Source organism: Quercus robur, chromosome 11 (assembly GCF_932294415.1).
Source record: "Quercus robur chromosome 11, dhQueRobu3.1, whole genome shotgun sequence".
In the NCBI taxonomy this organism is placed as follows: domain Eukaryota; kingdom Viridiplantae; phylum Streptophyta; class Magnoliopsida; order Fagales; family Fagaceae; genus Quercus; species Quercus robur.
In genome coordinates this window covers 22154138-22177057 of record NC_065544.1, presented here as the reverse complement: position 1 = coordinate 22177057, position 22920 = coordinate 22154138, and the positions used below count along the sequence as shown (strand labels likewise).

Genomic DNA, 22920 nt, shown 5'->3' with positions numbered 1-22920 from the left:
GTGTTTGATGAAATTTCTTATGAGTTCTAGAAGCCATAATACATGGAGAGTCGTAAGTAAGAAATGTGATGCTCTATTGTTGATCTAATCAAGGTAAGCTGTGTTTGATTCTTATTACTATTTATCAATTAAAATTGTATTGTATCTAAATGATTTTTTAACAAGGGGTTGATATTTCCTAGAGGTATGAAAGGTTTGATTTACCATTGACAAAAAGTAGATAACTCAATTCAATTATGATCCCGCTTTCATGGAGGAAATGAGGACAAGAGGACAAACATCTCATGAGTTTCACATACACAATTGCAAAACCAGTTCATAAACCATAGAAATATGGAATATGCAAATGGAAAATTGTCCATGTACAATGATAGATTTGCTAAGAAGTGTTCATAAAAGAAATATTCAACTTGTGGTGGTATTCATAAAAGTAACGTTCAGCTAGCATTGATAACACCTACTCTTCTAAGTTTATGAAATTTTACATGTATTACTTTTGTGATCTTTTGAAATGATGTTGTTTTAGGTTTTTACAAGTTCTGTGTTTATTTTTATTTTTATGTGAACTTTTATTTTGAACAAATTGTTTTTATTTTCATATATTTTCAAGTCAATACCTTGAACAAAATAAATATATTTAATTTCTGTTTAACTATCTTGTGCATCACACGGGTTAGCGACTAGTTATTATTATATACACAAAATTGGTGCATGCCATTCATGACTCATGAGTCACTTTTTAATGCGAAGCTTGCCATGTTTAAGGATGTAAAGTTATGGTTTTAACATAACATTTACGTTGGCTATATTCCATGACAAAAAGTGTTGTAATTTCATTAATTTATTTCCTTTTATTTTGTGGGATTTAATTGTAATGGATTTAGTCTTAAGTGGTGAAGATTTGATCAAGACAATTAAAGGTCACATGAGGAGCACATGCCGAAAGCTGAAGAATCAGTGTATCTCGCAAGTAATCTCACGACTTGGCCAACCCACGAGATGACCTGCGAGATGGACTGATAGTTGGGATTTTAAGTGTAACTCTTATACCCTTCACCCTCATTACCCACAAAATTGTAAAGAGGTTAATCAGATAGAAAACCCTAGAAAAGTTTCTACAACACCCCACCTTGTTAAAGAGAGCTACTCATCCTCAAGTGAAAATTAATTTGTAGTCTCTTCTCCTTCCCCTCTCCCATTGACATACCTTGAGAGGAGATTTGTACCCATACACAACCCACACCCAAATTGAGTATAGAGAATGTTTTGGAGCTTGGGAAGTATTGGATATTTGCCAAAATAAGCTGGTAAGGCTTGGCAGTGCAATCGGGCGGTATTGCAGGATCCAAGAAGCTAGTGAAGACAAGATTTCAAGAAGTCCATTGGTAGCTAGAGCTTGGAGGGCTCAGGTACTTTGGGTAGATTAGGTTTGAAGGGTCTTTTTGGTATCCTTATACTCCAACTTATTCACTTGTGGATCATTTCGGCTTGGAGGACCGCGAAGAGGTTTTTACGCCAAGTTCTTCGGTTTTCCTCTTTGATAACACATTGCTGTATTATCTTGGGTTTGCTATTCTTTTATACACTGCCCTTTCCATTTTAGCATTGCACTTATTTGTTTATCCATGCAATTGTTGTATGCTTCGATTAATTAACTTGCTAATCACGTATATTCTGCATCAAGTGTGTTTAGATTAAAATTAATCAAGCCACAATTTAAATTGGAGGTCTAAACAAGCTCTAGTCATTTAGATTATCGAGCTTTCAAAGGACACATTGGAACCTTTGAGGTTTTCACTTCACATAAATTTCGTGAACTTGTAATAGGGCCTCATATTAACTATTTTCTTATTGGGTCCTTGACAAACTTTGTTAAAGTGGCCTTGGATTCCATCTCTTTTCACTTAAAGGTTTGCCCTAGGCCACTAGCATTTCTCATAGTAATTCGGAATGAGATCTGGTGCAATTGCACCATACAATTACACCTTCTCTCACAAAATTTTTTACCACACATACTTTTTAACTATTTTTTACTTTATTTTATTCAATAGTTGAGATTGAAAGTTGGTTTTTCCAACTCTCAATCTCTCAATCTCAACTATTCAATGCTATTGCATCAGGTGCAAGGTATTGCACCTGATCTCAATCCTAATATTTCATGAGTTTTTCGGGTATGTTCAGCAGATGGCTGAGCTATTTAGTGGATGGAATAGTTGATGTCAAGTCCTTGTATGACCATTACTGAGTTAATTGACCACCTAAAAGTCCATCGCATTAGGTTGTGCAAAAATATTTGTCTATTTTAGTATAAGAACCTACTTTTTTTTTTTTTTTTTACATACTCATTTTTTAAAAAACTTCAAACTAAATGATCTATTATAGACTACATTTCATTAAAATATCATTTTTTTCTTTATTTTTTTAATTATTTCTCTTTATTTATACACAGCAACTATTCTCTTACTTCATCATTAGAATACATAAAGAAATAATAAAAAAACTAAATGCAAAATGGATAGTGTTAATGTAAATTTACACAATTAAAATGAGGGATAACCTTAGATGTCTCCATTGAAAATACCTAAAGGTGTCATTTGAGCTACAAAGCTCTTCATATGTTGGCAAAATTCTTAATAAAAAAGTTTAAGAGTCTTATTTATACATACCCACATAAAACACTAAAACATCAATGTTACTTTAGGTCTCTTAACATAAGGTCTTTGAAAATTTGAATTTGGAGCAAATGTTTTCTTGTGAAAACATCTAAATACCATGCATTGTCACCCACTTTTTGATTAGAAATCCATGGAACCTCAAATAACCTTATCAAAGTCAAAATCCGTAAGCTCTTTCAGCTTCCTCACTAAGCTATCAAAGTTAGTGTAAGAAGACCCACCTGATTTTGTTGCTTCTTGTGCTCTTCTTCCACTCTATGACCTTCTCTCTAATCACCATCCCTTTTTCTCCCTCCATCAATTCTCTCACAAGCCCCTCAACTTTTTCTCTCTTCACATCTTTTATCAATCTCCATCCCAATTCTCCACTTGTTGCATGAGTAAAAGTAATTGGTTTGTTGGTCAGAAATGCACATTTGCTCTTGTTTTTAATTGAGGTGGGTTATGGGAGACAAATAGAGCTTACCTCAGGTGGGTAAAGTGATACTTTTCAAATCATAGGTAGGCAAAATAATTTTGGGTCAAACCACAAATGGGTTTACTGTAATTACCCATTAAATTATTAAATTAGACCTCATAAGAGATTTAGAATAAAATAAAATTATTAAGATTCTTTATAAAATTGGGTTTAGGATTTCATTTTAATTTAAAATTTAAGGGGTTAAACATAAAAATTTTGAAAGTTTTATGCTAAATTGTAATATAATCAGGTTACATGGGAATATTGCAACTTCTCTTAATTATAATGGTAAAAATAGTAAAGGTGATAATAATAATAATAATAATAAGTGGAATTATATACACAAAAGTGGTGCATGTCATCATGACTCATGAGTCACTTTTTAATGGGAAGCTTGCCATGTTTGCCACCCATGTTAATTGAGGTCTCTTACCTAAAATCTATGAAAAATTGAGTGTACCAAATGTTTTCTAATTCAACACCTACGTACTTATCATGTTACATGCATTGTCACCAACTTTTGGATAAAAAATCTATGAAATCACGCTCACTATATACTTTTATTGGCATTAATATTGGAGTTGACTACCCTTAAAAACTAGGAACTATTGGCTGATTTTATGAGAATGCAACCCATGTGTTATGGCAATAAAAAGGCCTCCCAGACAACATTGTAAAGTCGCATAGAAGAGAATTTTTAATTTTTTAGATATATGAGGTGGCCATTTTATTTATTTTTCTTAATTAGATAGTTACAAACCTACCATAGAGAATGAGGTATAATCTTAAGACCTTTTTATTAGAAATACCAAAAAATATCAGTTAATCTACAAGGCTCTTGGCATGTTGGCAAAATTCTTAATAAAAAAGTATAAGAGAGTCTTATACATACACAAATGTAAAACACTAAAACATCAATCTTACTTTAGGTCTCTTAACATAAGTTCTATGAAAATTAGAATTTGGACCAAATGTTTTCTTGTGAAATAACTAATTATCATGCATTGTCACCCACTTTTTGATGGGAAATCCATGGAACCTCAAATAACCTTATCAAAGTCAAAATCCGTAAGCTCTTTTAGTTTCCTCACTAAACTATCAAAGTTAGTGTAAGAAGACCCACCTGATTTTGTTACTGCTTGGGCTCTTTTCTTCCACTCCATGACCTTCTTTCTAATCTCCATCCCTTTTTCTCCCTCCATCAATTCTCTCACAAGCCCCTCAACTTTTTCTCTCTTCACATCCGTATCAATCTCCATCCCAATCCCCCACTTGTTGCATGCGTAAAAGCAATTGGTTTGTTGGTCAGCAAAGAAAGGCCAACATATCAGTGGCACTCCCCCACAAATACTTTCCAGCGTAGAATTCCATCCACAATGAGTTAAAAATCCTCCAATTGAATGATGACTAAGAACTCTTTCTTGTGGACACCAGTCTGAAAGGAATCCTCTTTCTTTAGTCTCCTCCATGAATTCCTTGGATATGATCTCAACTCCACCATCCACAAGATTTGAGCGTATGACCCATAAGAATGAATACATGCTATTAGCAAGTCCCCAAGCAAATTCACTCAATTGGTCAGAAGTCATTATTATTAGGCTTCCAAAATTCACGTAAACAACAGAATTGGGCTCCCTTTTATCTAACCAACTCAAGCAGTCATTATCTTCCTTCCACAAGTTTGATTCAACAGTCTCCAGCTTTGTTTCTTGAAGTTGTTGATTAAGCATAGACAGTGGACCAATAGTGTAAAGATTGGGATACTTAATTTTGATGGCTTCTAAAACCTCTTCTTCCAAATCATCAAACGTATTCAGGATAATAGCCCTAGCTTTCACAGCATTATTCACTGATTCTAAGTTGTAATTGAACATTATGTCGTTCTCATCGGTGGACCGAAGAAATGTTGGAAGATCTTTCAATCGAATCCCTCTCATTTCTGGTATCCAATCAATGGCAGTATCAAGATATTCGTTACTCAAGCAGCCCTCATCTACGTACAAGATTTAGACAAATAACTGAATAAGTGAATAACAAAATGTGTAAAATAAAAAAATAAAAAAATATTGATGTTATTTAACTTTTTCTTTATGTACTATAAGAAATATGTTTTATCTTATTTTATTTTTTAACCTAGAAGTTCAGAATTATTCAAGCACTTAACCATTTTCTGTGTATAAACTTCTTATTTCAACTGCATTAGTAAGTATTACAAGAAGACATCCCTAGCTCCGACCCGAAAAAATCAATTTATTTCCCAAATCCAACCGAATTCTCTTTACCCATGACATCTCAAATAATACGTGGAAGTTTCAGGTAGGGGTTTTGGCCATCCCTAGGCGGACCCAATGGGGGAGTTTATGATATAGAATGCTTTTCCCACCGACATGCAAACCCACTGCAATTATATTATATATATAGGACAATACTAGTTTTTGACTTTCCTTTTCCCAATGGGTTTCACTTTAAACACATTTTAAGGCCAACTCACCATATTACAAAAATGGCAGGTCAGTTAAAAAATTGGATAGTTTAAAATCGGCGAAGTGGGTGGGTTAGTTTTAGTTATATATTGTATACTAAACTTCTAAATTTACTTTTATCATTTACAAATAAATTTAAAAATTATTTCCTCTAAATCTTATAAACGATTGAAGAACTTGCAACAAAAATATAAATCTTTAAAGAAATAATAGGAATGGTCCACTTTCTCATAAATTGAAGTACAGTATAAGTATATATATTCTTTTTAATAAACCGAAAATTTTATTAAGAGAGAAAACAAATTACACAGATAAACAAGCCTTATCCCAAATGAAAAAAACAAAAAAAGGGGCTTGTTACCCAAAAAAAGAAAAAAAAAATTTGAATCATCAGACCAACCCGTATATCTTACCATGTGCCTCTTTTTTTTTTTAGTTAATACTGAATCATATATGCTTAATACTGATTGGGAAGCAACAAATAAATAGGACAACAAAAAATATTAGCCTGTTAATAATACCATAGTTGGAGATATACCTTTCAATGGAAAATAGCCTCTTTCTTTAAGGTCTTCATAGTGAAGATAACCCAACATACCACAACCACTAGGAGTGAAGAGCATCACCTCCGGAATGCCAAATTCCTGGGCAGCCTTTAAGGTAAAGCCCATAACCCCATCAGAAACTATGCAAGAAACTGGAGGCACATCTGATGAAGCATTATTGAGTTTTGTGATAAGGTCATGGAGTGAACACAACCCATCAACAGGCATGGTTGTGCATAAAGCTGGGAGGTCAAGTATTCCTCGCTGGTTTGTTGAAGGCAAGCCATCTGAGATTGTTTCAAACCTGAAATCATCTAAGCCTTTGACAGAGTCTTGACCTCTAGACTTCAGTAAGCGATTGTAGTTGAACTCTGTGTGGACAAAGGTGATATGAAAGCCTTTGGAATGAAGAAGTTTGGCAAGTTTTAGCATAGGGTTTATGTGGCCTTGAGCTGGAAGAGGAATACAAATGGCGTGGGGTTTCTTCATTGTTGACTCCATTAGAAGCAAAAATGGACAGTGCAAAGCGGACCTTCTTCAAGTTCAGTACCAAACACGCGCTGGATTGGGTTTTTCAATCAGTCGTCGACATGTGCAGTGGGGACCACAAATGCAATGAACACAAATAATTGCCTGCCTCTGTCGGATGTATATAAATATGACATGTGCAGTGGAACCACAAATTGAACACAAATAATTGCCGGCCTCTGTCGGATGTATATAAATATATATATATATATATATATATAAATTTTCGGATTCAAAAAATAAAATAAAAATTTCAATTTATCGCGTCTACTCTTAATAATAGTTCTTTATCATTAGACAAAGATAATACTGTTAGTTTCTTTAAAACATTCTCTCATCTCTCCCGGTATGTATGTTAAAATATTTAGTATTCTCTAAAACATCAAAAAAATAAATAAATAAATAAATAAATAACAAAACAAAACAAAATAAAAACACTAAGACAGTAATCCGTTTTTTGTGTAAGCATGGGTTGAACTTAAAGCTCTTATTCAACTTACATAAACTTTATTAATTGAGTTAATTGGAATCCACTTTTTTCAGATCCTAAATCTTGGTTATAAGTGATCTTACTTTATTTCCAAGTTTTAATATACCTAAAGCTAATCTTTGGACTTTCATATTCAGTTTCTCTCTTTTAATTTTATGAATTTATTAAACTGGTACAATTAATATTAATTATCGAACTATAATAGTATAATCATTAAGATTTATGTATTATCAAAATTTTAGTTTGGAGCGATTAATTTGTTTCTTTGTTTTTTGTTTGTATGGAACGAAACAGAAAAAAGTAATATATTATAGTTTCTTATTAAGATTTATATGTGGAAAAAAAAAAAATTCATTTTTCATCACCAAGTCGATCCAACTAGTAAAGAATCACCAAGTCGACCAAGGGTGGCAACACTTGTTGTTCAGGGGTTCCAAAAAAAATTATATATAAAAAATATTTTTTTATTAATTTATTTTATGCTTAAAAATATTTTTGCAAACATTGGTTAAAATCTTGCACGCTCTAATCACAGATTAGTACAACCTAAAACTAAACAACAATTAGACACTTAGTATATTATTTATTTAATAATTAAAGAAAAAAAAAGTAAAATTAGCAATTGTTCATATATTTGATTGGTTAAATAGATACTTGGTGTAATATTTATGTATGGATGGATATGGATGTATGGGTTAATAAATAATATAGTGCCAGTGGGTTGCATTTTGTCATTTAGTTAAAAATAATTTTATAAAAATAATGACAACTGCATAAAAATAAATAAATTTTATACAAACTTAAAAAATAAAATAGTTACACCTAGCCACATTGACAATAGATAATAAAAACTTATAATGAACCATCATGTAACAATTTTAAAATATAAAAAATCATAGAGGGAAATTGTAAAATTTCATATATTTTCTTTTTATTTTTATTTTTATGAATGGATATATTCAAATTCTTTTTCTATTAAATTTTTTTAATTTAAATTTCCTAATAATTCCCCTAAAGAACATTTCTGGACTTGCCATTGGAGTTGACCCAACTGGTGAAAATAACTTAAAGGTAAAAGTGATAACATTAATATCTCATTTTAATCCGACCTCTAATTAACCTATTGTCATTTAACCCATATTCGAGTTGTTCAAAATTGAATACCCCATCTTGACCCGTTTGTCATATTTTAACTGAATTTTTACACATATAGACCAAGGTTTTCAGACCCAGACCGTTCATTGAATCGTAAAAGGGAGAGGTTCAAGGTTTTTGAAGTCGAACCAAGGTCAAACCGGGATCGAACCGTGATGCCGTCATAATTAATTTAATAATTAATTAAAGCCTAAATATAGATATTAAATTTATAAAACAAGTAAAATTGACTAATATATCTATATATGTGAGAGAAATTTAATGATTTTCAAGCATATATTTAATAATTAAATAAGAAAGCTAATAAAATAAAATAATAACCATGAAAACATTAAAATTTATGATTAATTTTTGAAGTAAAGTTGAATATTTTTGAAGGATTTTATTATAATTTTTTTTATTCCTTGTAAGAGATGGATAATTTAATTAAGTAGAATAAAATTGTGTTAAGTTGTTTTTATAAAAGAAAAAATAAATAAATAAATAATTACTAAGGGGTTGGACCGCACGGTTCTTGCCACCGGTTCGTGCGGTCCAACCCCAGTTTTAGGGGTTCACAGAATTGCCACATATGCTCGGTACTTTATGCTTAAAAAACTTGTTTTCATTTCGGTTCTCGGTTTTCACGGTCTGACCTCCCGGTTTGGTTCGGTTCTGAGAACTATGATATAGACCCGTTATAGTAATCTTGTCATATATATATATATATATATATGCCACTAGAAAATTTTATGTGAAATACTAAAATGATACAATTTTACCTTATATTTATGTTTTAAACTAGTCAATAACCTTTGTGGTGCTCAAAAAGTTCAACAAAACATCATATTCTCTATTTATTTTTTAAAAAATAATATAGAATTGTTAATTATAGTAGTTATTAATATTACTATGATTGTATTATTGTATATAAAATTATTTATTCTACAATTTAAAATATGTTATGGTAAGAGATTCTATTATAAATCTTTATAAAATTTAATTTTAATTAAAAAATATATTAATATAATGACAAAAAAAATAGAACAAAGTTTAACTACAAAATTGATTATAGCCTAAGTTTACAACTTTACTCAATATTTTTTTATTGGAGGTGAATTTTAACAAATCTACTATTATATTACATTTTTTTTCTTATATCCTCTATGCTTGCAAAATTTCTAAAAAATTAAAAATTAATAGCTATGAATATATTGTTTAAATTGTAAGTTTTTATGGTTTAAAATTATGTATAAAATATAATCTTATTGATCATATAGTAAATAATATTCGATTATCACAAAATTTGACATATGTATTAAGAGTATAAAAAACATGCAATCCAACGATTAGATTTTCGAAGTATATAGTAATGTTAATAATATTGAGTAATGTTATAACATTAGGCTATAACCAATTTATTAACTAAACTTTGTCCCAAAAACGTCAAAGTTTTCAACTTCGAATATAACTAGGTTTCCGTGAAAAGTACGATAAAAAAAAATTGTTTAAAAATAGTTTTAGGAATAAAATTTTGAAATGCAAGCCTGATAAAAAAGATATCCGACTTTGCGATCCGTCCGAGACAAAAGGAATAATTTTCATGCGAGTTGTGTGACTATTGAGCAGGAAGATAAACCAATGAGCCGACAATATATAGCTGACACTTGTGAGTTTTGAGTAAAGCATAGCAACCTAATTGAATGATGGAACTTTGAAAGTTTTGTCCGAGAGTGCAATTAGGATTCAAGGGAGGATGATTTCTAATTAGACTATGTAAAGTTGTAATCTACAATTATGTGTTTTGTTGACTTTTATTCCGTGCCAAATTTGATTGTAATTATGTTCAATCTTTTATACCCTATATTTCATGTGGGATTTATTTGTGAGGGTTGTGTGTGAGAGAGAGAGTGTGAAGACTCAAGGCATTGAAGATTGAAGTGTTTTCGCGATAGCTCGCGAGTAAGCATCCCGCGAAGTGATGCATGTGCCCTGCACATGACTGGAATGCGAAGAGTTAGGACAAGATGAAGTGATACATGTGTCTTGCACATGACTAGAATGCGAAGAGTTAGAACAGGTTGGAGATAGCTAGTTTTTGCGAGTATCTCGCGGGTAAAGCCTTCCCGCGAGACATCAGCTAAACATTCTATTTTGCCAGACTGTCATTTCTGATACACACTTTCTATACCTACACTATTTATATCTACATTATCCACAAATGTTGAGGAGTGCTTTAGAGAGAAAATTCTAGCCACAAACCTTGAAAGTTAGAGATTGTTATACCCATGATTCTCTACACATTTGCTAGTGGATTTTTCTTAACTCCTACCTCTCCATTTCCATAACAAGTGGTTGATAGCCCAAACATTTACCACACCCTTTCAGAGTGTTCAGTGAGATTTTGGTGCTGTTGGGAAGCATTGGAAGAATCCTAGCTTTGGCGGATGCAATCGGGCGTATTGCGGGATCCGAAGAGCTAAACAAGACACAGATCCAAGAAAGCCTTGTTGAAGTAGGAGCTTGGAGGGCTTAGGTGCATCGAATAGATTAGGATTTGAGGGTCTCTTGCTAACCCATGTATCCCAACTAATTGTCTAGTAGATCGATTACCACTTAGAGGGCGGCAGAGAGATTTTACGCTAAATACTTCGGTTTCCTCTTCGATAACACATCGACGTGTTATCTTGTGTTTGCATTATCTCTTCCCTTACTCTTGTGCTTTAATTTTATTGTTTATTGTTCATGTTTATGCACTAGAATAGTATCGGTTGTTTGTGCTTCATTTACTCTTGTTTCCGCACTTAGATAAGTTAGAGTAAAAGTAATCTAGCCATTTTTTTTTTTTTTTAATTTAAGGGTCTAAACAGTTCTTGTGTTTTAACACATTTTTGAGCATTCAAACTACTACTTATATTATGTTCAACTTCCCATTAAAATAATGGATCAACTCACCATCACCATGTGTTTAAAATATAGCAAAATAATGAAGGAAGAATAGATAAATGATAATACAACTATTACAAGCTTACAGCTACAACAACGAATTTCAGTTATATGCTACAAGTTTTAGCCATATTATAAATAGGGATGGAGCCAGACTTTACACTTAGGGGGGCAAAACTTACACTGAAAAATTTCTTCACTTATAACTAAATGAGACTATTTTATAGAAATTAATGTTTCCAATAGTTCCTTTTGTTATTTATTCAATTAATTTTTAGATGTTTCATCAATTTCAAACCTTATAGCTCTACTGATTCAGAATTAAAAAGAATATGTAAATTAACAAAAAGAAAATAAGAAAAGCCCATATATATATATATACACACACACACATTCATAGATGTATAGAAAAATTCTTAGCCTGCGTACTAAAAAAATTTACAAACTCATGGATTAATGCATGTGATTAGGTTCACTTCAACACATGATAAACAAATGTTAATTACATTTTTTGTGAAGTATGACATATCAATTTATCAAATTTATCTACTAAAATTTGTAGCTCACTCTAAATATATATTGAATACAAAACTTAGATATAGTATTTTTCACCAATTAAAAATTTTACAAATAATAATATCAATGGCCATACACACTACTCAAGGATATTAATACTAATATATTGCCAATATCAGTTTTGTATCTCAATTAGTTGGCACCTTATAATGTTTTCAAGACATCTAAGATTTAAATTTTCCTTCTCATTGTAATTACCAATTTTTTTAATAAAAAATACTAGTAATTTATTTCCATAACTATTCAATTTAAATATATTAACACTAGTTTATTCACAAAACCTCTAAGACTTTCTCCAAAAAAAAAAAAAAAAAAAAAAAAGAAGAAGAAGAAGAAGAAGAAGAAGAAAAAAAACCTCAAACGTTTCAACTTTCAATTTAAACCAATTTAACTAGTTAAATATTAGAAGTATTTCCTTAAAATTTAATAGCCACACATGTAGCCCACTAACTTAGCAAGTCAAATAGTTGTGTTCCCTTAAAAATTAATAGCCACACACGTAGTCCTCTTAGTTACCCACTCAATAGCTTATGGCCACACACAAAAATGAGCGAAGAGTGAATGAGAGTAGTCTAAGTACAAATCATTCATCTCTCTCAACTAAACATTATTCTAAGCAGAGTAAAGTGAGTGACTTTACAGATATTACAGTGTCTGGTAAATTTCTTTGAGTTGCCTCCTCATTCCTTAAGAACAACATAAAATGGGATGTCAAGGGGTTTTCTTTTTTATATCTCGTAGTTCAAGGATTTGTTATTTGTTTTGGGGATATTGTTCATTCATCTCTCTCAACTAAACATTATTCTAAGCAGAGTAAAGTGAGTGACTTTACAGATATTACAGTGTCTGGTAAATTTCTTTGAGTTGCCTCCTCATTCCTTAAGAACAACATAAAATGGGATGTCAAGGGGTTTTCTTTTTTATATCTCGTAGTTCAAGGATTTGTTATTTGTTTTGGGGATATTGTTCATTCATCTCTCTCAACTAAACATTATTCTAAGCAGAGTAAAGTGAGTGACTTTACAGATATTACAGTGTCTGGTAAATTTCTTTGAGTTGCCTCCTCATTCCTTAAGAACAACATAAAATGGGATGTCAAAGGGGTTTTCTTTTTTATATCTCGCAGTTCAAGGATTTGTTATTTATTTTGGGGATATTGTTATTACTTTCCTATGGAAAGGCCATCAACCAAAGTGATGGGCTTATTTTTTTTGGTTGGGTTCTAAGGGTCAATTTGTAAACTTTTGGGGATAGGGGAGGCCAAGAGTATTATCTTGGACTTTAATGTTAAAAAATTCAGAATATATATACTATTATGATTTTTTTTTGGGGGGGGGGGGGGGGGGGGGGGGGGGGTGGGGGGGGGGGGGGGGGGGGGGGGGGGGGGTGGGGGGGGGGGGGAAGGGGGCATTGCTCCCCTAGTCCATGAACAGCTCCATCCTTGATTGTAGAAGATAGTTACAGAACTAGAATTTAAGTTTAGGGGGCAAAATTTGAAAGAAAATATTTAAAATCTAGCTTAATTTACTCAATTGCCCTCCATATTTGATCATATTTTGAAACCACGGCATGTTTACTTCATTTTCCAATAGTTTTGAATTTGTTCCGCAGGAAGCTTTGCCAAATCCACCTTGATACAAGTTTGTTTAGAAATTTGATTTTGAAAAAAATTCACACTCTTCACACACATATCCATAATAGATGGGGATGTCCATATTTTAACACATAAAAGTGGATGTGAAAAAAAGACTGTGAAATAGTGGATGTATAAAAGTTAGAAATTTTTGTTGATTGAATAAACATATATATATATATATATATATTTATATAAAACGTATAACAATAAAACTACAACATTCAAAAAAAAAAAAAAACCATATCTATTGAAATATAATAGGAATCCACTAACATGTCATACTCTACTCAATGCACCCATGTCAAGTTCTCTTGTTAATAATCTTTTCTATAACTTTAAATTTTAGTTTTTTGTATATTCAAAATTCATTAAAATCGCTTGGAGAGGACTGAAGCGATTTTACTGACTAAAACTTGCTATCATAATTATTTTTATTCCAAACGTTTCTATATGTTTTTCACTATCATTTTAAACCCCCCCCCCCCCACCACCCCCCCCCCCCCCCCCCCCCCACCCCCCGGCGAACCAAAAAAAGGAAAAAAAAATCAGTAATAAAAAATGGAGAGGCAAGAATTAAAAATCCAATAATTGTTAGACCAGGCTTTTAAGAACCCGTTTGATAAGAGATTTCTAATAACATTATTTAAGTATTATGAAAATACGTGTGAGTAAAAAAGTTTTGCGAAAGTACATGTACTGTTGTTTAAACAATAAAAACTGTTGTTTAAATAATAGTGTGCCCGTTTGTATGCTCTTTCTAAGTGCAAAAAGTGTTTTTTGAAACCAAATATATAATATATGCGTTTGGTAAACCAAATAAAACTTGCTTTTTAGAAAACGCTACTTTTTGAAATGTGAAGCAACTTCACTTTAACACACCATAGCTCTTCCGAACTTTTGCAAAAATCCAACGCGCGTTCATAAATATTACCGTTGAGAGGCTATCTTTAATTACCAAATTGGCCAAACATTTTATTGAAAACCCAATTTTACCCTTTAATAAATCAAGGTCTGTAGCTCACCTCACAGATTCCTCTCATCTCATCTTCAGATCAAGCCTCTCCGTGCTACTTCTTCTTCTTCTTCTCTTCTCTTTTTTTATTTTTTTATTTTTTTATTTATTTATTTATGTCTTATTACATATTTAATCTCAAAAAAAACCCTCTTGCTTTGCTTCACATTGGCTGGTAAAAAAGAGAGCTCAAACACAAGGGACTCAAATCTCAAAAGACAGTCACATATACACAAAATGCAAAAGTCTCAAAACACACTGAAAATCACACACACAACAATGGAGTGTACTTGGCCTGAGAGCTTACCTTCTAGCAAGAAAAAGGCAATAGAAGAGATTGTTCAAGGCTGTGATATTGCAAATCAGCTACATTCTTTGCTTAATAAGTCAGCTGGAGACAACAACAACAACAAGGCAACCCTGGCTGAAGATCTTGTTTTGAAAATCTTGAAGCCCTTTACTAATATGTGTGTGGGGCTTGGAGGAAAGTAAAAGAAAAGGAAAATAAGATGATGAGGAAGAAGTGAACGAGCGGATGAGAAAAAAGTAAAAGAAAAAAAGTTTAAAAGAGTTTTTGGGTTTGGGTAAAGCAACGTGGAAGAAAATATAGAGAGTAGGAACATAGATTATTTCACAACTTCTTTTTCACAACTGTGATATTAATAAAATTTTATTTTACAAAGATTAATTTTAAATTAGTATTGTGAAAATATTGTGACATTTTATTATATCTCTAAATTTTTTAAATTAGTACTATTTTTTTTTTCAGGAAAAAAATAGTACTATTGATAGAATATTTTTATAACAATTTCATAATAAAGTTTACATAGTAAGTTGTTATTAGTTCTCATCTAGACCTACTAGTGACATTTTTTTTCCTACCATTAACAACTTGTCATATAGACTTTGTTGTGAAATTTTTGTGAAAATATTGTGTCCATAACTTGTATTAAAAGAGGAAATTAAAACAAAAAATTCACTTTATGTATACATTTTCATTTTTGGTAATTTACCTCTCAAACTGCCACTTTTATAAGTGCTAGCCAAACACTCAGATTTTTCAAAAAACATGTTTTAATAGCTTTCACCAAATATTTAGTTTTTTCAAAAAGCCTAGTTTCATACTGCACTTTTTGAAAGCTTCACTTTTTTTTAAAAAACCCAATATCAAAAAGCTAAACCAAGCTCACCTAGTATCAAATAGGCCCTAAGATTGTAAATAACTAAATGTGTTACAATTGCGGTCTTTTGTTTTATAATTACTTTATAAACTAATACAGACCAATTAGGAACAACGATCCGACCTTAGCTCAGTTGGTAGAGCGGAGGACTGTAGTGGGCTTACTCAGCTATCCTTAGGTCACTGGTTCGAATCCGGTAGGTCGGATTAGCTTTAATTTTTAGTGATTAAAAGATGCGCCTCTAACATTATTTCAGATCCATTTACATTCTTTCTTTCTTCCTCCTCTTAGTATAAGGTAAAAATACTATTTTCCAAACACAATGACCCAAATGAATACACCCCCGGCCACTATCAAATCTAAAACCTTGCAATTAATAAGTATTATTTTTTCATTTTTTCTTACTTTTTTATATAACCTAATATTTTAATAATTATATCCCATATTGAAACAACAATGAAAATAATTAATTTGTTCCCATAAAGAAGTACAAGTATACATACATACATACATACATACATACATATATACTTGGGAATAGTAACAACTAGTCGCTAACCCGTGCGATGCACGGGAAAACTACCAATTTTTTCCAAATGACGTGACATTAGCTATTGGAATTTAGCATCGATTCTCTAGTAGCACATTCTTAGTTTTCAATTTCATTTATTTCATGTCTTCTACTAAATATTCAATGCATTCATTATATTTAAAAAACGTTAAAGTAAAGTTGTATCCTCAAACAACTAAATATAAGAGTTTAATTCCTACCTGTTTCAATTTAAAACCAAATTGTGCATAAAAGCAAAAAAATTTCCTTTGTTACAATACATCTTTAGTACCAAAATCACAAATTCATTAAAATCAAATTGTGCATAGAAAATCTTAGAGATTGAAAGACAATTTTAAAGTGTTTTTTGTATCTTCTTCCTTTGTTGCTGCATCAGAAATCATCAAATAATGCCACTTTTCATAAAAAAAAAAAAAAAAAAAAAAAAAAAAAAAAAAAAAAAAAAACTCAAAATCAATATGAAAATATGTAGCATAAAATGTAACTATATATCTCATTTAAATGCAAAAAGGTCTTCTCAAATCCTCCCTAGTTCGCAAAATGGGAGAGGGTGGATATATAATTATAGGATATTATATCAAGATTTGCACATACAACATCCATTCACAATAATTATACCCTTTTTAGATTGTTAATTGTCCATATTAAAATGGTCCACCCAATAATGCCACTTTTCTTGGTACCTTAGCCTTCCAAATAGTATTCCAGGAAAAATCCACCCACTAATGGCCATTGAGGTGGCTCATAAAGATCAAATTTTAAATTTACCATTCTTGGTTAATCTCCCACTCAGTCTATCCTCCCCTACCATAAAGGAAGGTTAGAATACGAGAGTCTTAATTGACTTGAGCTCCAAATGTTTCAAAGAACTAAAAATTGTAACATTCCAAATTTTTCCTCTTCATAATTATGAGCAAATTGAACATTCAATATCCATTACTATACTGAATAAGTAAGAAAATTTGAGATCTTTCCTTCAATAATAATTCGCCAGATTAGTGGCCATGCCAAAAATGCAATTTTCTACAATCTCCTATTTTAAAATGGATAAAATAGGAGAAGGAATCCCACACCCTTTTTACACTCTTCGAATTGAGATCAAGTACAATATTTATGAATGGTTGAGATTGATATTTGCAAACAGAAACTTTCAATCCCATCTATTAATTAAAAAAGATTAAGAGAAGTAAATCGTAAAAGTTAAAAAAGTGAAAAGTGAAATATTTTTGTGAAAGTAGATAAGTTGAATTGTACCGGATCTTACTCTACACTTCTCCTCTACCACACAACAAATGATAAATGATTCTATGATTGCTTAGGTCGTCCAAGATCCCCAAGCCTTCCCTTTTAAGCTCTTAAGAGTTAAGGTGATTACTTGTGAGTTGTGAGTTACAAATTACAATGGACCTCCTCCCCTTTTTTTTTCTTTTTAGTTTTTTTGGTTTGTTCAGACGTTATCCTCCAACCTCTAGAAGGCCTGGAGAGAGAGAGGTTAATTTTTAGTGAAAATGTTTTATAAAATGCATTTCCCATTTTCTTCTGTGATTTACAATTGTTCAGATTTTGTAAATGTTTTAATTTGTATACCTATTACCTATTTGAAATCTTCTTCTTTTAAGTTGTTGTTTAACTTGGTTTAAACATAAAAATTCAAATGAAAACATAGATATAAACTTCCATTAAGCTCTGAATTTCTTCTTAAAAAAAAAAGAAAAAAAAAGCTGTGAACTTCATGGAGTGAATATTATATTTTCAAATTATTATTATTATCAATAAAAAAAAATGACAATTCTCATTATATTTCTTAGAAAATTTACAAAAAAAAAAAAATAGTAATTATCTAAAGATTAATAAAATACAAATTTACAATTAAAATAAAAATCCGTGCCAAGCAGAGTCAACAACTATTTTTTTACAAAAAAATTATTGATAACCAACTAAAAAAATACCCCCCGTCAAGCTCAATAAACTAGCAACAAAAAATTTAACATTTGATTCTCTTTTGAATCAAAAGATAATCAAATCTTCTCCAAAAAAAAAAAAAAAAAAAGATAATCAAATTATTAATTTCGAAAATTTAAAAATTTATTTACTTTGACCAAAGTTTTAATTAATCAAGGATAATTCAATTAATTCAAATTTCTGGTTAAAGTCTCTTTTAGCGAAATCTGTTCCTTTTGCCTCTTCATTAATAAGCTCGACTTTCTTGTGCAATACAATCAAAACCCAGTTTTGATTTGAACTCACATAGACAGACCGCGAGTCATAGGATGAACCCAGCAAGGATCCCATAGCTGCAAAGATTCTGTGAAAGATACAGAGACAGAGAAATGGGAAAAGTAGCTGTGGCAGTGATTGTGAGTTTGTGGGTCATTTCTGTCTCCATTCTTGTTAACCGCATAGTTCCAGAGCCTTACATGGTAAGTCCCAAACCCCAAACCCCAAAAGAATATGAATGTTTTTGATAAATATTTCTGAAATTTTTTTTTTTTTTTTTTTTTGGGTTGATTGCATAGGATGAAATATTCCACATACCTCAGGCGCAACAGTACTGCATTGGCGATTTCAGAAGCTGGGATCCCATGATTACCACCCCTCCTGGCCTGTACGTTCTCTTAAACCTTTTGCATTTCTTTTCTAATCTGTTTTGTTTTTTGGTTGATGAATTTGACTTCCACTAGTTGATATTTGAATTGGGTATACACTTGAATGGGCAATTTAACAAAGAAAGATTGAATAAAATGAGAGATTAAAGTGGGTCATATTTAACTTTCACTCTGTAATTGCCTAATTGGTGTAGACCTAGACATCCTGGATTACCTAATACACGGTTTTGGCAGGTGGGGTCGTGTGCATCCGTGGTTTACTCCTTGGGGTGGTCCAAAGGGCCCTGCGTTGGTGAGGTTACACATCAAAAAAAAAAAAAAAAAAACAATTGGTGTTTCAATGTGAACTATCTACCTTCCTTTTGGAAACTTTTTTATTAGAATTCGAATCTCAGTAAGACTTGGATATGACAAAAACTTGCACTACTTCACTATAACTATTAGAGGGGAGAAGAGAGGATTTTGGTGTACTTTGCGGTGCTTTTGGAATTTGGATCATTAGCTATTGATTTTCTTGCTTTTCAAATGGATTTTTCAGTTGAATGTGGCTTCTGCTTTGGTTGAACTTGTATTCTGGGCTAACGGCAGAAAAGCAATGAAAAGATTGTATGGAAGTGGGGTTGTAGGTATTATGAATTATAATAGTTGTTTGTTACCATGACTATGTATTGATAAAAATATAAGCTGCTTGAAAATTGGAAGTTGACCTTTGCTATTCCAAGAATGATTTGTCTTGATATATCACTTTATACATGAGATGGGATATCAACTATTTTAAGCTCGATGGGCTTGAAATGCTGATTTTACCATGTTGGCTTAGTCCTATACGGAACAAATATGTTGATAAAGGAGTTGAAACATGAAATTTAAAACTTTTGCAGGTACTATCTTTCACTTGTTCATGTTGCTTCTTTGTTTCCAAGCATATTTATAGTACAAGCAGCATCATCATTTTCTGAAGTCTGCACCACTGCCATTCTTCGATCTGTAAATGGTGTTTTGGCAGTATTATGCAGTATAATTGTGTATGAGATAATTACCCTCTTGAGACCAAATCTTAGTGAAAGAAAAGCAACAATTTTTGCAGTGGTCCTAGCTTTATATCCCCTTCACTGGTTCTTCACTTTTCTCTATTATACAGATGTTGCATCGCTTACTGCAGTGCTTGCTATGTATCTTGCATGCTTGAAGAAGAGTTACTGGTGCAGTGCAGTGGTAAGGCACTCAACTTAAGTCTTTTTCATGAACCATTAAATTTGTTTGAAAATCAATAGATTTACATACTCAAACAAAGAAATACATAATTACATTCTAGTGGTAAAAACTAATTTCATTTTGTTATATGTAGCTTGGTGCCTTGGCTGTTGTCATTCGGCAGACGAATATAGTTTGGATGCTTTTTGTTGCATGCACTGGGGTTATAAATAATACTCTGGTCTGTACAAGAGATAATGTAGAAGAAAATAATATTGACACAGCAATCAGGAAAACTAATAGATCAACTTCCAATGATAATGTTACATCAAACTCAAATTTGAGAAGGAGAAAGTTCAGTAATGCCTTGGGTACTGATAAACAATCTACGCCTAGTGCAAGCTTCTTTTCAGCAAATCACTCATCAGGTTTGTTAATTTTATTTATTTTGAGGATCAGCTTGTTAGTTTGTAACAGATGTAATCGTGTTATGTTATGATGAAAGTTAATTTACTAGATTAACTCAGTTTTTTTCTATAAGCAATGGAAGATAAGCCTGCCAATATGGTAGCTTGCCAAATTGGTTCTTTCTGCCTCACCATCTATACTTTTTGTTCTTGATCCTTATGATTCAGTTACTGGCACTGTGTTGCAGGTTTGCTTGATGAAGTTGAGGTCATCCTTTTAGCATTATGGCATAGGAAGTGGGAGCTTTTGGTTTCCTTTAGTCCTTTTCTCATGGTATTTGTGTCTTTTTTAGCTTTTGTCCATTGGAATGGAAGTGTAGTTCTAGGTACTGTTCATGTTTCTTCTTTTAACTTTGAGGCATATGAAGGGCCTTTGTTGCTTGTCTCTCACTGTATGTCCTGATATGGCAGGTGCAAAAGAAGCTCACACAGTTTCACCACATTTTGCACAGATCATGTATTTTGGTCTGGTTTCTGCTCTTGCTGTGGCTCCTCTACACTGCAGTATAGGTCAAATTGTGGACCTGTTCCAGTCATTTTGGAAGAGAAGGCCCATCAGTTTCTTTCAAGTGCTCATAGCTGTTATTGCTGGCTTCTTCTCTGTACATTTTTACAGGTCAGAGAACCAGTTAGCATCCTAAGCAAATTGCCATAGGGACTTCTTCATTTGTCTGCTACACCTAGTTGAACTTGATGTTTAGAGTAATACCAAAATAAACTTAATTGAAGAGAATGCTATTCATAGTTTTGATCTGTGAATTGGGTTTTGTTACTACTTGTGGTGAGTCTACCTAAGTAATCTTATATGAAAGGTTTTTTTTCTAGTGCTTTTTGCAATCTCACATCCTTCTATGACCCTTTTTGTCCTGTAAAATTTTTTCTACGTTTTTATCTAATCCAAGGGGGGAAAGAAAGTAATGTTTATACTCTGCAGTTTTTGCAATCTACTAATAAATTGCAATTACTGACGTACTTTTTGTTTATATTACTGTTTCATCACATGGTTATTTGACTGTTTCAGCATAGCCCATCCCTATCTTATAGCTGACAATCGGCATTATCCATTCTATCTCTGGAGGAAGGTCATCAATGCTCATTGGTCAATGAAGTACCTTCTAGTCCCGCTTTATGTTTATTCATGGTTTTCCGTCCTCAGCACATTGGGTTAGTACAAGCATTTATCACTTATTGTCACAATACTTTTTCTTCCCAACATCAACAGAAAATGGAGCGAATGAAAACATGGTTAATGAATCCTGCTTTGGCATCTATCATTGGCAGGGAAAGTTCAGAGGAAGATATGGATCTTAGCATTTTTCTTGGCTACTGCTGCAGTTCTGGTACCTGCTCCATTGATCGAGTTCAGATACTACACGATACCATTATATTTCATGATACTCCATTCCCATATTAATGATTATCATAGCTGGCTTCTCATGGGACTTATATATCTAGCCCTCAATATCTTCACGATGACGATTTTTTTGTTCCGGCCTTTCCATTGGGACAATGAGCCTGGGATCCAGAGGTTTATATGGTAGGGAAGTATCTAAGAAATGCCCAAGGGCACCATCATATTTTAAGACAAATCATTTTTGGGTGGTAAGTGTTTTTTGTATGGGGATTAGTTGGAAATACGGTTTTGAATGTTTTGGAGGTAGAGAAAGGAGGGTGGAATTCTTGAGTGGCATAAGTAATTTAGTTTCACCTATGCTACAGGTCGTGATTACTATTTGTCAAGTGAAACCTATGGTACTAGTCATTTGTAAACAGGGCAAGAATTTTATGAAAATCAAGATATGAATCATAAAAGCCTCACAAATTTTTTATTTTGAAACTTTTTCTTCTTATCTGCAGCTGATATTTATTAGAATCCTGGTCATTACATAAAACGGTTCTTAAAAAAAGCATACACAAAAGTGTTCTGGAGTGCATTCCAAAATATTATTATAATAATAATAAAGGCAATTTCATCATCCAAGAGCAACCAGACTTCCACGCTATCACTTTGTCCCCTTTTCTTTTTAAAGTTGTATTAAATATAATTGTTATTGAAAAATATAAAATTATGTGTTTTTCATTGGTTAATTCACCTATGTATTTAAATTTAATTAGGAACCTAATATATTGCACCTATATCCTTTCGTATGTGTAATTTTGATTGGAGCTTATGTGTAGAAAAATATTAATAAAGATCAATTTATGAAAGCCAATAATTTTCCGATATTGATAAAATTAAAATTTTAATAACAATTGAGACTGAGAGGCATCTAATTGCTTCTTGAAAATAGCTGGAACCTCTCTAATATCCAAATTTCTCTACCTATGTATATTTTAGGTTTGAACTTTCTCTAATAATCGTATTCCTATGTATTGATCATATGTCAAAATGATCGATAGCAGCTTATCTTCCGCA

The 22920-nt window shown here is 32.0% G+C and overlaps 2 protein-coding genes and 1 non-coding gene across 7 annotated transcripts in view; 2 read left to right on the top strand and 1 right to left on the bottom strand.

Moving 5' to 3' along the window:
• Positions 1–6759, bottom strand: part of LOC126705847 (7-deoxyloganetin glucosyltransferase-like) — a 71428-nt gene extending 64669 nt beyond the window's left edge. The window contains exons 1-2 of one of the 2 annotated variants that reach the window (XM_050405068.1): positions 6157–6759; positions 3909–5128 (exon numbers count right to left, since the gene is read on the bottom strand). In XM_050405068.1, the coding sequence (XP_050261025.1) occupies positions 4176–5128; positions 6157–6664 (1461 nt within the window). In that variant the 5' untranslated portion in view covers positions 6665–6759 and the 3' untranslated portion in view covers positions 3909–4175. Of the gene's footprint in view, positions 1–3908; positions 5129–6156 lie in introns of those variants that run through there. The other variant, XM_050405067.1, reaches the window with a different exon arrangement.
• Positions 6760–15784: 9025 nt separating this feature from the next.
• On the top strand, positions 15785–15872 carry TRNAY-GUA (transfer RNA tyrosine (anticodon GUA)). The gene is given in 2 exon segments: positions 15785–15821; positions 15837–15872. It is a non-coding gene; the product is annotated as a tRNA-Tyr (tRNA).
• A 2484-nt stretch (positions 15873–18356) lies between these two features.
• LOC126706330 (dol-P-Glc:Glc(2)Man(9)GlcNAc(2)-PP-Dol alpha-1,2-glucosyltransferase-like) lies at positions 18357–22341 on the top strand. 4 transcript variants are annotated; one of them, XM_050405749.1, is made up of 10 exons: positions 18357–18594; positions 18754–18842; positions 19078–19135; positions 19382–19469; positions 19985–20058; positions 20192–20465; positions 20693–20830; positions 20916–21120; positions 21526–21668; positions 21786–22341. In XM_050405749.1, the coding sequence occupies exons 1-10, from the start codon at positions 18568–18570 to the stop codon at positions 22043–22045; spliced, it is 1356 nt and encodes a 451-aa protein (XP_050261706.1). In that variant the 5' UTR covers positions 18357–18567; the 3' UTR covers positions 22046–22341. The 4 variants fall into 4 exon arrangements, with proteins under 4 accessions (XP_050261706.1, XP_050261704.1, XP_050261705.1 ...); XM_050405748.1 differs by having other exon boundaries at positions 18358–18657; XM_050405747.1 differs by lacking the exons at positions 19078–19135; positions 19382–19469 and having other exon boundaries at positions 19725–20058.
• Positions 22342–22920: the final 579 nt, after the last annotated feature.

Excerpts from the sequence above, each read along its gene's own strand:
- LOC126706330 (XM_050405746.1), top strand. The coding sequence starts at position 18,568 with ATGGGAAAAGTAGCTGTGGCAGTGATTGTGAGTTTGTGGGTCATTTCT. Across the intron at positions 18,658-18,753 it reads TAGTTCCAGAGCCTTACATG|GATGAAATATTCCACATACC; the intron begins GTAAGTCCCAAA and ends TTGATTGCATAG. Across the intron at positions 20,466-20,692 it reads TTCAGCAAATCACTCATCAG|GTTTGCTTGATGAAGTTGAG; the intron begins GTTTGTTAATTT and ends ACTGTGTTGCAG.